Source organism: Euphorbia lathyris, chromosome 10, assembly GCF_963576675.1.
Source record: "Euphorbia lathyris chromosome 10, ddEupLath1.1, whole genome shotgun sequence".
Taxonomy (NCBI): domain Eukaryota; kingdom Viridiplantae; phylum Streptophyta; class Magnoliopsida; order Malpighiales; family Euphorbiaceae; genus Euphorbia; species Euphorbia lathyris.
In genome coordinates, this window is record NC_088919.1 from 48,215,103 (window position 1) to 48,230,151 (window position 15,049).

General features: G+C 38.7%; 2 protein-coding genes across 2 annotated transcripts; one reads left to right on the forward strand and one right to left on the reverse strand.

Annotated features, from left to right (window-relative positions):
• Positions 1-8,602: 8,602 nt before the first annotated feature.
• On the forward strand, positions 8,603-11,334 carry LOC136209254 (thioredoxin-like 3-3). The gene is made up of 3 exons (XM_066000676.1): positions 8,603-8,896; positions 8,998-9,023; positions 10,972-11,334. Exons 1-3 carry the CDS (start codon positions 8,774-8,776, stop codon positions 11,189-11,191), a joined length of 369 nt encoding a protein of 122 aa, XP_065856748.1. The 5' UTR covers positions 8,603-8,773; the 3' UTR covers positions 11,192-11,334.
• Positions 11,335-11,667: 333 nt separating this feature from the next.
• On the reverse strand, positions 11,668-14,296 carry LOC136208892 (S-adenosylmethionine synthase 2). The gene is made up of 2 exons (XM_066000184.1): positions 14,139-14,296; positions 11,668-13,207 (listed from the first exon to the last, which is right to left on the reverse strand). The coding sequence occupies exon 2, from the start codon at positions 13,203-13,205 to the stop codon at positions 12,033-12,035; it is 1,173 nt and encodes a 390-aa protein (XP_065856256.1). The 5' UTR covers positions 13,206-13,207; positions 14,139-14,296; the 3' UTR covers positions 11,668-12,032.
• Positions 14,297-15,049: the final 753 nt, after the last annotated feature.

Below are 15,049 nucleotides of genomic sequence, written 5' to 3' on the forward strand. Positions count from 1 at the left end.
GTGTCACCATCACAGAAGGAACCTTATTCATAAATGAGTTTTTCAAACTCGGGAAGATCAACATGTGGTGGAGGTGGTGAAGAAGGTGGCGTAGAAGATGATCCTCTTTTCATCTTAAACTCTAGAGGGTAAAATAAAAGTTACTAGAATGAAAGTTAGGTTGTTGATATCTATGTGATATCGACAATTAAGTTCTCGATATCTATGTGATATCGATATCACATAGATATCGAGAACCTAATTGTCGATATCACATAGATATCGACACATATCGATCAAACACTTACCAATTGCAGATAGGATATCGATTGATATCGACAAATATATGCACGAATATAGAAGATAAACAAACAAGGAAAGGAGGGTTTGTCGATATCACATTGATATCGGCAACTGCAAACCCAGATGAACCCTAACACTAGAAGAAGTAAGTATAACGAAAAATTCATTCTCAAACCCATGAAATGTACATACAATATAAGAACCCAACAAATGTACATACAATACAATAACCCATAAGTAAAATCAAGTTATTTACCCTCTTTTTTGTCATTCCTTCTAAATCCGATTCGTTGTTTGATCTTTGCGTTCTCGCTATGTCTGATCTTTGCGTTGTCTGAGCTTCGCGTTCGCCGGAGGAAATCGTCGAATGAATCGTTCCGAGGATGCGCAATGAAATATGTTAGAGAGCGGAGTGTTAGAGAGCGTATGTGTTAGAGCGGAGTGTAAATAACGAGGGCAAATGTGGAAGAATCTGTTGAAATATGCTAGTTTTGGTTATTTATTTAAAAGGAGCTAGAAATATAAACTAACCCTTTAAAAGGTGCTAGTTTAGTAATTCTCCCTTAAATATATTATGATATGGTTGTTATTGTTGATATATTGCTTTGTTGACATTAATTGGTTTGACCTTTATATTTGATATGTATATTTGACACATTGAAGAAGACAATGTTGGTATGAATAAATTTGAGTATGGTATTGATGGTATGATAATGATGATATGAAAATTGAGGAATAAACATGGTATTTGTAAATTTGAAATGTATATTTATACTTTTAACCTTGACACGTTTTAGTTGATATGTCGACGTTTTTATTACTAGCTGCTCCTGTTGAGAGCGTTTCTCTCGAATGAGAGTTCTTGTATAGCACGCTTCTGCTGCTAGGTATTATCGCCGATTTTCCCTTGCTGCTCCGCCGTTCGTCGATCGTGGCTGCCAATCTTCAATGGATAATACAACGGCAGAGGGTATAGAAATTGAGGACGGGTTCGAGTTTGGGGGAGTCCAAGGAGTCGAAGGTAATCGAGAGTATGACTTATGTCTTGTTGGCATGTTACTGACTGATAAAAACGTCAACTTCACAATTCTGAAACAGAGACTAGCCTCCTTATGGAGACCGGGTAGAGGTATTTCTATTACTGAACTTGGCTTGAAAATTATTCTCTTTCGTTTTTACCATGTTCACGATCTAAGATGGGTCATGAGGGGGGACCTTGGACCTTTGACAATAATCTACTGATCCTACACGAAATAAAGGAAGGTGAGGATCCCTTATCTACACCGTTGCACTTAGCATCATTCTGGGTCCAAATTCATGGGGTTCCAGCAGGACTTTTCTCTGAAACAGTCGGGACGGTTTTAGGAAATTACATTGGTGTATTCCTGCAATATGACACTAAGAACACATGGTCTATCAGTAGACCTTTTATGAGAATCAGAGTGCAAGTGGACGTGAGAATCCCGCTCAAAACAGGCAAAAAGATAAGAAAAAGCGGGGGGGGGGGGGGGGGGAGTGGAGCTACTGTCAGTTCAAATATGAGAAGCTTCCAACGTTTTGTTATATATGCGGGCTGATTGGACACATTGATAGAAACTGTGACAAATTCTATGAAGCTGTAGAGGAAGAAGTGCATAGAAACTGGGATTCCTCAATTAGGGCACCTCCGAGACGCTCTACTACCTTGGGAAGTGAACAATGGTTGAGAGAGGAGATTCCGTCAGGTGGTGAAAGCAGCATTGCGGGTGGGAATCAGGTCAAAGCTCCAGTACTGGAATCACTAGCTCGCAATTTAGGAGCTTGTATGTTGGACTCTGGGAAGTCAGTCAGCCTGCAGCAGGAACCGCAAGAATTAGCAACTCAGGGGCTTGAAATACAAAATGACAGGAAAAGGAGTAGGTGTGATAATCAACAGGGTACTGCAACTCTAGAAAAGAACGCAGAAGGGGTGTCTAGATCAAAAGAAATGGAGATAGACGAGGAAGGTGTCTTATAGGAAATTTTGAGTAGCAGGAAAGTATCAGCGACACAGACTCAAAGCATATTCGGATCAAAAAATGTACAATCGGCGGGCCTCGAAGGGGAGGTCTGCCCTGGATCATGAAAGTTATGAGTTGGAACTGCCGTGGGCTAGGTAATGCCAAGGCAGTTCCGGTGCTGAGTGAACTCATGAGAGTTCACAGTCCTAATGTTGTTTTATTGTTTGAGACTTTGGTTACGGATTCTCGTATTTCAGAAATCAGAAGCAGATTGAATTTTGATGGGGGCTATACGGTAGATTGTGTGGGGCATAGCGGTGGGCTTTGTGCTCTTTGGAGGAAGAACACTGACTGTTCACTGCTTTCATTTTCAAACAACCACATAGATTTACGAATGCATGATAGTGAGAAAGGAGATTGGAGGCTCACTGGGTTCTATGGTTTTCCGGAAAGTAGTCGATGGAGAGATTCTTGGGCTCTACTAAAATCTTTAGCTTCCGCTTCCGCTTTACCTTGGGCAATTATGGGAGATTTCAATGATCTCCTTGATCAATCTGATAAGAGAGGGCTTCTGAACCACCCAGAATGGTGCATCAAAGGTTTTAGAGAAGCGGTTGAGGCAAGTGGACTAAATGATATGCCGATGGATGGGTACCCTTATACATGGATTCGGCATCATGGCAAACCCAACAAGGTTCAGGAAAGGCTGGACAGAGCTTTAATTTCGGAAGCCTGGGCGTTGAAATTCCCTGAGGGGTCGCTGTATAATGGCTTGGCACCAATCTCTGACCACTCCCCTATCTTCCTAGTCACGCAGGCGCCTGCCCAAGACTCTCAGAATCGCAAGTTCGCCTTCGAAGATAAATGGTTGAGGGAACCGGAGATAGGTTCGGTTATTTCTAATCATTGGCACGAAGAGGCAGCGTGTAACCCCCTCATTTGGATCACATGATATCTCACACAATATCAGTCATAGACATGTTTTCAATTCTCAATCATATAAACTTCAATCTCATATAAATTTTACATATTATACATAAGAGAAAGCATTTATAATTTACAATACACGTTTAAGTCATTATCCTACACAGAGGATTTACAAAACAAAAGTACATTCACAAGACTCCAAAATGCCTAGATGAGAATGGACTGACACTGCTGGTGCGACCTTAAGCAACAAGAACTCCACCTAACCTGTAAAATCTGTTGGCAAGGGGTGAGCTGCCTACTCAATAAACATATTACACATATATGTATATACAAGTAATGTAAAGAGCACAAACCAAAATAGGTCATCAGTACCAAGTTAGAATTTATTCATTTAGAATAGTAATACTGATTTTAGAAAGGCCTTGCTATACTTAGACAATATATATAAAATGGTCCTTGGGCCCAATCTGTATTCCGGCTCACTAAATTCGGAATACAATCATCTGTGCTACGGAGGAGTTACACTCACTCACGTACTCATATATCTCAACACATGTGCTTCCGGCTCACAATATTCGGATAGCACTCTCAACTTGGACCATTTCACATATCCATCTAAGCAAGCTCATATTTATTTATAATCCAACCATTATTCAGTTCCAGTATGTGCACAATGCTTAACATGCCGTATTTACGCATAACACTGCAACATACTCAATCATAACACTTTCTTATCAATCATGACGTATCATAAACACTCAAACATTATCCACATCATTCACATCAGATTCAACCACATCTCACACTCAACAAGTCACAAGGCACAATACATTTATACACATATATAAGCAATATGCTTACCGTCGCACTTGGTTCGATCTATTCAACACGAGCGGGTGTGCGTTCAATTGCACCTTGCCCTCCTAATGTCACATAACATTGATACAATTAGATTTAACATAAACTTAATGAAAATAGAAACTAAGGAATGCTATATGATTTACAAGACACTAATGCCACAAAGTTCAGGCAATCTAATCCTTTTGTCTTAGATCATCACATGACCTACTTGCACACATTCTGCCATAACTTTCTCTATATTAATCCAAATGCCTTGATTCTTGAACCTACTGAAACTAGACATATATGGGTATAACATATCCAAAATTCACTTTAATATCACTTCTACACAATATATGGCATGCAAAATGATTCGGTCCTGTTTCCAGCCAAGAAACATACTATTCAGATTTGCATCTACCATAATTCACTCAACCTAGCTCACAATAAACACAATGGATTGCCAAATCCTTTTACAGACATATACTTCAAGTATTTAGGAACACTTTTTTATAAAGAAACTTTCTCCAATTCGGACTTTAAGATCCTCAAAATGCTACATCAACATGGCTGCCTCACATGACATTCAATTTCGAGGCAGTCATGATCCATCTAGGTTTTCTTCCTCTATATATGGAATTAAAGTCCCATATTTTACAGAGGGTTTCATAACACATATAGGAACATATGTTATTCTTTATGTATCTTCAAATTCGAACAATATCAATATGAAAAACAGGCTCCAAAATGACTGAAAGCAGTACCCTAGATTTCTGTTTAGGGCACTTGATACATATCTTTCATTTGGACAGCCTAAAACCAATGAAAACAACACCAAAACTCAACAAGCTCAATCACAACTCATCCAAAACAAATCCTATGATCATACCTAGATTTTTTCAGAATCTCCAACTCATAGAAAACAAGCTAAAACAGCATACTAACCTTCAACTTGTGTCTATCACCTAGTATGCTTCCTAACTTGACTTGTTTGGCTTGAAAATGGAAGAAATTGGAAGAGTTTTGTTTGGAGGATGTTAGGGTATATCAAAGGAAGGTTTGCTGAAGTTTTGGTCGAAATTGTGGCTGGAAAGGAGGAGAAATGAGTTGTATCAATCATTGTTAAAACAAAGAGGCATACTTTGTCTTACTTGAGTGACACCTCGTGCTTGCTCACAAACCTCCAATCCAGCCCTCCACAAATGTAAGTTAATCAATTTAGGACATATAAATTCATTAATTCATTCATTTAAGTCCTAACTCAATTAACCAATCGTTACATCTTAACGACACACTAATCGCCTACTAATCGCACGATAATCGCATTATGCATACAAAACTTCTACTGACAATGAGATGAATCTAAAATGTATGTATTCAATCATGAAAATATATATGAATGTGGGAAGACTCATATGTTAGGGTTTTGGGGATGTTACACAGCGGCTCCTTTTCATATAAAGCTCCGTCGTCTTGGTGAAAGACTCACTACTTGGGGCAGGCAGAAAATCAGAAATTACAGAGCTGATATTAAGATTTGTAACAACAGGCTTGACCAGTTAAGAGGTAATCCAGCAACACAGGCCATTGAAGAGTTTAACGCTGCAAAATCACAGTTGATTGGCCTGCTGCTTAGTGAGGAGGATCACTGGCGTCAGCGGTCCAAAAAATTGTAGATCCAGGAAGGCGACTCTAACACGAAATTTTATCATGCCTACGCAAATGGTCGTAAAAAGAGGAATTATATCTCAAAGCTACAAGACGACTCAGGGACATGGATTTCAAATCAAGCTGGTCTGGAGTTGTTGGCGACGGACTACTTTGCAAAGCTATTTTCGAGTAGTCAGACTCAATTCCAGCAGATCACGGACTTAGTACAGCCGCGCATCAGTGAAGAGGATAACTAGAGGCTAATCAGTCCTTTTACTAAGCAAGAGTTTCACAAAGCTTTATTTCAGATGCATCCATCAAAATCGCCTGGCCCAGATGGGTTTAATCCAGCGTTTTTTCAAAGATTCTGGCCGGTCATTGGTGACGATCTTTTTGCAGCTGCTAAGTTCTGGCTTTCTCGAGGTTCCTTTCCTACGGGCTTTAATGACACGGTGATAGCGTTAATTCCCAAATGCGACTCACCATCGGCGATGAAGGACCTGCGTCCTATAGCGCTCTGCAATGTGGCCTTTAAAATTATCTCCAAGGTTCTAGCAAATCGGCTCAAAGGGCTACTGCTAGAAGTAATTTCAGAATCTCAATCAGCCTTTGTGAAGGGTCGGTCAATTTCAGGCAATGTCTTGGTAGCGTTTGAAATGTTACATAGCATGAAGCGGAATCCAAACAGAAAGGAGGGATTGGTTGCTCTAAAAACAGACATAAGCAAGGCTTATGACCGTGTTGACTGGAATTATTTGCAGGCTATGATGTTAAAGTTGGGATTCTCAAATCAATGGGTCTCAATGATTGTGATGCGTGTAACGTTTGTAAGATATTCAGTTCGAATGAATACCAAGGTGGTGGGGTCGATCAGCCCGGGAAGAGGACTAAGACAGGGAGACCCCCTTTCCCCCTATCTTTTTCTGTTCTGTGTTGAAGGTCTGACTGCGCTGATTGATGACGCTGTCAGTAAACGCCAGCTTAGAGGTGTTAGTGTCACTAGAGGTGCGCCCAGCATTACTCATCTACTATTTGCAGATGACGCCTTCTTCTTCTTTAATGCTACTATTGCAGATAGTAGAGTAATGAAACAGATCCTGCAGACTTACGAAGAGGCGTATGGGCAGGCAGTGAACCTAACAAAATCAGGCCTGATGTGCAGCAACAACGTTGATCCAATGCTTCAAGATGGGATCTCCTTCATTCTGGGCATATCTAATCCTCTGTCGACAGGGCGGTATCTTGGGCTTCCGTCATTAGTCGGAAGGTCCAAAAGAGCGGTCTTCGCTCATCTGAAGGATAGACTCTGGAGTAAACTTCAAAGATGTAAAGGTAAACATCTGTCCAAAGCTGGGAGAGCCGCACTCATTAGATCCGCGGGACAAGCCCTCCCTGTGTATTATATGGTGGCTTTTCTTTTGCCTAGCTCTACAGCCGAGGAGCTTCAACGTATGCTAAACTCATTTTGGTGGGGTAATAAACCGGGTGGAGAAAGGTCGATCAATTGGTTGAAGTGGGATAAATTATGTGTCACTAAATGTCTTGGCGGATTAAGTTTCAGAGATTTCACGGCCTTTAATTTGGCATTACTGGGAAAGCAAGGGTGGCGTCTTATGACAGAGCCTAATGCCCTCGTTAGTCGTATTTTCAAAGCTAAATATTACCCAAAAGAGGATTTTCTCTCGGTCCGGTTAGGGCACTCTCCGAGTTATATTTGGAGGAGCATTTGGCATTCCCAGATAGTGTTGGAGGAAGGGTTCCGATGGAAGATCGGAGATGGCAAATCAGTGAAAGTTTGGCAGGATCCTTGGTTGAAAGATGTTAATAACTGTAAAATCGAAACAGCAGCTCCGGAACCGCACTTGAACCTCAGGGTATGTGATTTATTCATTCATAATTCTGTTGACTGGGATAGGGAGCTGCTTGAGGAATTCTTTCAGGAGAGGGATGTTTCTGAAATCATGAAAATTGAGGTCAGGAATCACATTGCAGAGGATTTACGAGTATGGAAGGGTTCGAAGTACGGTAAGTATTCAGTCAAATCTGCGTATCGTCTTCTTGTGGAAAAGATTGCTCCTATGCCAGAGTACGAAGAGGAGGGTGATTGGCTGAGAATTTGGAAAGCTGACATACCTTTTAAGGTGCGATATTGCATTTGGCGAATGTGCAGGAACTGTCTGCCGACGCGAACTAGGCTACAGCAACGAGGGATACCATTAGATGTCGAATGTGTCGTCTGTAATGGCGATATGGAAGACACCTGTCATCTTTTCTGGGAGTGTAGGGGAGCCCAGGTTATTTGGAGGGACGCTGGTATGCTGCAGCAGATGGCGAGGAGTGCTGCTGCCGTTAACAACTTCAGAGAATTAATATTCCATTTTCTCCGTTCGTCAACTGTGGATCAAGGCGATAGATTAATGATGCTGCTTTGGGCTATCTGGCGTAGTCGAAATGAGAAGTTATGGAACAATGTAATCATCTCACCAGATTCCTCAATCAGATCAGCTTTCGAGGTGTTAAATGATTGGAAGCAGACCCGGTGTAGGAGCATTAGAAGTAGACAGCAGACGCAGCACCATAATTCGTTTGTGGTCTGTAGACTTTGGCATGTTCCTCCTAGGGACTACCTAAAGTGTAACGTGGATGCAGCCCAGTTCGAAGATGAAAGGAAAGGAGGTATTAGCGCAGTGATCAGGAATGAAATGGGAGACTTTGTGGCTGCTCGCATTCGGGGGCTGGACGGAACTCCCCCAATCCGAGAAAGAGAAGCGAGGGCGGTGTTGGAGGCTTTACAGTGGGCGGAGGAGCGTAATTATATTAAGGTTATATTTGAATCCGATGCCAAGGTAGTGGTGGACGCAATTAACTCCTCGAACGATGGCAATAATTTTGATAGATTATTTTAGAAGTTCAGAACCATGGCAATCACAACTTAGGCATTTCAAAGTCGTAAATATGCAGTTAAGCCATAAAAATATGTTCTTATCGTGTTAAAAAAAAAGTACAAATATTTAGAGATAAAATTGGCGTTGGCTGCCTAACAATTGTGGTTAGATTCAAAATCAGGTTTGTAGACAACGGAGTAGAAGAAAATGGAGGACAATCCAAAGAAAGGTTTAGAGCTTCCTTCTAATCGCCATGGAAATCTGAAGAGTGCTTCCTCCGATCAAAACTTCCTTGAAATTCTTCACAACATTAAAGCTTCCAAATCCCCTGTAATTCATCTCTCCCTCTTTTTCCCTTTTAAACCTCTCTTTTTTTTTTTTTTTTTTTTTCTGATGTTTCTTCCCCTTTCGCTAAACTTTTTCTGTTGCAGACTGTTATCAACTATGGGGCCTCATGGTACGTTTCTTCTTCCTTTCATCTCTAACTTGTTTGCTTATTTATAAAATGGATGTCGTGTGTGCTCACAAGGTGTTCGGTATATTGCTTGTTTGAGAATTCAAAATGCTGCTCTCTGTTTGATACTCTAGTGGTTGCAAATGGGACTGGATGGGGGTGGAGACTTAGGACTGTAACGGCTCCAGCCCGAGCCTAGCTTGCTCAAGCTCGGCTCAGCTCATTAGAAAATAAACGAGCTGCAGCCGAGCTTGCAGCCCAAAATTATTTTTTTGAACTTGATTCATTAAAAAAATCATCTAACCATTAATTGTTTACGAGTAAAGCATTAATTATATTTATGCAGTTTGCTTGCAAATAACTCTATAATTGTGCATAAACAAGCTTACAACCAAAATTCATGAATAAACAAACAGTTCTTTCATTACTCATTTATTATGTTTATGAACGAACTCATCTAGTAGCAAATGAAATAATATTAAATTTAGATATTTGTGAAATAACATAAAACTATATAGTTTTCAACAAAACTAAAATTTGTTCATAAATGTTATAATCGAGTCTGTTCGTGAGCTTTCAAACCGAACTAGTAAATCATGCTCACGAGCAGCTCGTTTATAAATCAAGCCGAACCGAGCTTTTATCGAACCGACCACCGAACCGCTCATGAGCGGCTCGGCTCATTTACATCCCTATGGAGACTACTCCTTCATTTCCGTCCCGTCTAGATGAGAAATCCCTAACAAAATTGTCCTTTCCCTATCTGTCGAGATTCGGGTCCAGTGGGAATTCCAATTACTAATAATTACTAATCTATCAAATATAAAAATAAATAAAAATTATTCAAAAATAAAAATAAACATAAAAAAAATCATGTAAAAAATACATTAATCTGATAAACATAATATTAATTCAATTATTATATCTTCTTTTTTTTCTTCCAATACTCAAATCTACAAGATTCGGCTCATTCACTTGTAGACTGAAAAATAAGCACTTTAAATTTTTTGTCATTACTAGAAATATAATAATATATATAACTTTTTTTAAGAATCTCCACGGAAATCCCCGTGGGAACATGGTGAGGGTGCAAATGGGGATTCACGTAGAGTGGGAGAGAGGTCCATGTCCCTGCCTCTAGGGATTTTTCCACAATCCCCACCCCATGCAAAAATTAAATTGGGATTCACCATCCCTGTTCCAGTTGCAACTCTTATCCATCCCAAATAGATATATTATATTTCTATTTTGATCCATCTAGAATTGTACTAGTAATTACTATGTGTCAAAGTTTATCAGTAGACTATCTTAACAATAGATAGTAGCATCAAAATTGACTATTATGTCATAATTGTGTTAAATAATAGGCTATCTCCATAAATCCTATTGTTGTACTAGAAATTATTGACAGACACTCGAGATAAGGTGATTGTTTTAGTTGTTGAATATGGTTATGTAGATAGTATAGAGAGAGAGGAGTAAATTAAACTTATGGTCACTCAAGTTTGGGATGGTATGTATTTGACAAAGGTTACTGATTTTATTTCTAATAAAATCATTGAATTTCAGATTTGATTTGAATAAAATTATTCCGTTTAATTATACGTACTCACCGAAATATTGATATCACACAAAAGACAAGCACCATGTTGAACAAGAACATAATTTTTTTAAAATAAATTGTGTGACTTAGATAGAATGTCACACGGCATGCCATCTCTATCCATGTTAACCATAAAAGTCATACATGTCCGACATAACTCTTAGTTGACGTATGGTCAATTGTTTTTTGTATTACGGTAATATTCCACTGAGTTTTTATACATAAATTAGCCGGGATAGCTTTATTGAAATCAAATAACTTTATTGAAATCAAATGTGAAGTTAAGTTCAATCATCTTTATGGAACCGACTCTAAACTTCATCAACTTAAATGGTTATTGTGTTTCAGGTGTGAGGTTTGTAGCCAGATCCTCCCAGCATTTCGCAGGCTGAGCAACGACTTCCCAAAGCTATCTTTTGTGTATGCAGATATTGATGAATGCCCAGAAACTACTCGGCATATTCGTTACACCCCAACCTTCCAGTTCTATCGTGACGGCGAAAGGGTAGACGAAATGTTCGGTGCTGGAGAAGAACGGCTGCACGATCGATTATGGTTGCATTCCTGAAATCTTTTCTCAGAAAATCTGATATAATATGTTCCGCCATTGTCAAGTTATGTAAACTGCATCGAAATGTGCTTTGAGCTTAAGTTATGTAAACTGCACTGAAATGCTTTGAGTTTTCCAATTATGGAAGTCTTTTTCAAACATATTCCCGCTTTGAAAGCTGTAGCGTGAAGAATTTTGACAGTGGCAATACTGAGGATACAATTATCATCATTTTACTCGTATTGGATAAAATGCCTTCACGAGTATAGACATTACTAACAATGACCGCTAATCTTCATTTCTTAATTGTTCAAAAGACTTTTAATGTAAAACAAAAGAATTTTTACATCAAAAAGTAAAGTTTAAAAGTCATAATGTTAGTAGCACTATAAATAAATAACGACGAATATAATTTTATCCCGCTGTAAATCATGTTTGTCTACAACCCTAATTATGTGTCTTTTTAACTATATTACTGCTTTGAAAGCTGTATGTTTACTTGAAAGTAAATGGTTCTTATAAACAGAAACAGATTGATCCAACAAAGAAACTGAAATACACAATTCTCATCAACCAAACAGATCTGGTTAACTTTTGAAGATTCACAAGAAAAATGTAAAAGAAAAAGAAAACAAAAAATCTAGAAAGACTGGGTAAAGAAGTTACTAATAATCTCTAAACGAACTAGCATCTAAAGTTAAAGCACATAGTCTGACTGGGGTTTCGCTGTGCCCCTCGAAATGTTCGTCAGAAAATCAGATGAATGTGCTGAAGCTTTTTTTATTCTTCCCCCACCAAGCAGAACAATGGCTACTATAGCATCCACCAAAAACAATATATTAAGCCAAATCAAGGAGACTTAGGCTTTGGGTTTGAGGAGCTTGACAGTCTCCCAGGTGAAATCAGGGTCATCACGTCCAAAATGACCGTAAGCAGCAGTCTTCTGGAACCTGAACTTGCCTCCTCTTTTCAAGTCAAGATTGATAGCCATCATTCCAGGCCTGAAGTCGAAATTCTCCTTGATCAAAGCCAAAATGTCTTTGTCTGGAATTTTGCCAGTCTTGTAGGTGTCCACGAAGACAGATAATGGTTCTGGAACTCCAATTGCATAAGAAACTTGTACAATGCAGCGCCTGGCAAGGCCTGAAGCTACCACACTCTTTGCTGCCTGTCTAACGATGTATGCACCACTTCTGTCCACCTTAGTGGGATCCTTCCCTGAGAAGGCACCGCCACCATGAGCTCCCCATCCGCCGTAGGTGTCGATGATAATCTTTCGACCGGTAAGTCCTGCATCTCCATGGGGTCCTCCGATGACGAAACGGCCTGAAGGGTTAAGGTGGAAGATGGTCTTGTCGTCAAGATATTGAGCTGGGATGACAGGCTTAATCACATGCTCTTTCAAATCAGCTGCAATCTGCTCATTGGTAACAGTCTCATCATGTTGGGTTGAAATAAGAACAGTGTGAACCCTAACAGGCACCATGGCTCCATTTTCATTCTTGTACTCGATTGTAACTTGGGTCTTACCATCGGGCCTCAACCACGCACATGTCTTGTTTTTTCTGACCTCAGTTAGCTTGGCACCAAGCTTAGTGGAAAGCACATGAGTTAGCGGCATGAGCTCAGGTGTTTCATCAGTGGCATAGCCAAACATATGGCCTTGATCACCCGCTCCAATATCTTCTGGTTTCTTGGAGAGATGACCATGAACTCCTTGGGCGATATCCGGGCTCTGCTGCTCAATATTAACCAGGACTTTGCACTTGTCAGCATCCAGACCAACATCAGCTGATGTAAAACCAATGCCTCTACAAGTATCTCTAACTATTTTCTCGTAATCCACTTTCGCAGAGGTTGTAATCTCACCGAACACCATAACCATGTTAGTCTTTGTACAGGTCTCACATGCAACCTTGCTCTCAGGGTCTTGCTCTAAGCAGGCATCAAGAATGGCATCTGAGACTTGGTCGCAGAGCTTGTCTGGATGCCCCTCATTTACAGATTCAGAAGTGAAAAGGAAGGTCTCCATGCCTGAACCCAACCAGATCATTCACAAAAAAAATAACAAATTGTCAAATTGGTGAATTGAATTCAACATATTCTCACAATCACTCAATCATGAATGCCTATTCTAAACCCTAACATGAAGGTTTTCCTATGTTGCACGAAAACCTTAATTTTAAAGTGTTTAACAACTCTTGAAAACTTGTACAAATTGTTTCAGGTCACATCTGCTTAATTAAGAAAAACGGAAACTTATTTCCTAGGACATAATTTATTTTCAGAAGTACATGTTCAATGTGTCCCTGATATACTCTAAATGAAATTTGTTTTCCCTCTATTATAGGACTCTAGTATGTGACTTGTAAATGACTTTTTTAAAGTATATATATAAACAATTAAGCATACATCCTTGTTAAGTTTACAAATTTATAGATATACTCTTATATTATTACTTATTTACACGTTTACAAATTATAGATATACTCTTATATTATTATTAATTACACGTTTGGCCGGAGTACTTTTTAGAAATACCTCGGTACTTGTTTCGGTTTCCGTAACCGTTTCTGTTTCAGTGTCAGAGGCATTTTACATACGAAAGAAGCATACTCGATAATTCTCAATTCTCATATCGCCATCAAAAATAAAAGAGATACAGATCTAACTTAGATCCAATCACGAACTTACAGATCTAAATCTACGAGGTAAACAATCAGAAAACCAATCGGACTCAATCGAAAAATCAAATCTATCATTTCCATTTCCAAAATTATCAAAGAAACAAAATCCTATTCCCATTTCCATCCAAACAACACGAAACCAGTCGAAATCTAAATCAAAACAAAGCCGAAAAAACAGAGAAGATTATACAATCAAATCAATGCCAAACATTCATCATAGATCTACAAATAAAATGAAGACTGAAGACTGAAGACTGAAAACTGGAAAAAACACGCACCTGGATCAAAATTGAAGCAAACGAAGAGAAATGGAAGAGGAAAAAGATGAAGGGAGAGCGAAATGAAGGATTATAAGAAGAACGATCTATACTATATATAACTAGCATCAGGAAAATAAGGAAGTTGTTTTGAAGTGGTTTTTTTTGGATGACGTGGAATACTGTATATATAATTGCGGAAGAGAAAATAAAGAAATTGTTTGAAGAAGTCTTTGTCCACGTGGCAGCATATAAATAATTTAGTTTTTTTTTTCCTTATCAAATTTATCAATTATAAAAACTTAAATACTCTAAGGTTTATTAAAATCCTAAGGTGGAGATTCAAAGCATCCTCAGACTTAGATTTAATAAGTTTAAATCTAACGGTGAATGAGCAAATTCTGTATGTTCATTAAGGTGCATGTGATCAAGACTGATATAATTAAGTCTAAACTTTTGGCTACTCTTCATTTAATACAAACAATTCTCCTAAATCAATGCATCTATTTCCATATAATTGTTATTTCTATTTCCCCTTTTACCAAAAAGGTTTGGTATATACGTTAATTTCTTTCTCTCCACAGTGAGGAAGACAGTCGCGATCATAACTCGTAATATATATGACTCTGTAATTGTTCTTTCTCTAAACGAAGTTTTCTTCTTTAAAAAAAGAAAGAAAATAATGTATTAAATGACATATGGTGGTACAACAATCTTATTGATTATTGTTAAACTAAACTATTAGCATCTATGTGTACACTTTTCATAAGGATAATATCTTGAATGGATGAATCTATTGTCTACCAGAATTTGGAATGAAATTAATATTATTTTTTCATTCGAGAAGAGATTTATATATATTAAAGGGATGAGGTGCAAAAATACCTTTAACGTTTACAGTCACGCGCAATATCACTTACTAAAGAAGATTT

Excerpts from the sequence above, each read along its gene's own strand:
- LOC136208892 (XM_066000184.1), bottom strand. The coding sequence starts at position 13,205 with ATGGAGACCTTCCTTTTCACTTCTGAATCTGTAAATGAGGGGCATCCA.
- LOC136209254 (XM_066000676.1), top strand. The coding sequence starts at position 8,774 with ATGGAGGACAATCCAAAGAAAGGTTTAGAGCTTCCTTCTAATCGCCAT. Across the intron at positions 8,897-8,997 it reads TTAAAGCTTCCAAATCCCCT|ACTGTTATCAACTATGGGGC; the intron begins GTAATTCATCTC and ends TTTCTGTTGCAG. Across the intron at positions 9,024-10,971 it reads ATCAACTATGGGGCCTCATG|GTGTGAGGTTTGTAGCCAGA; the intron begins GTACGTTTCTTC and ends ATTGTGTTTCAG.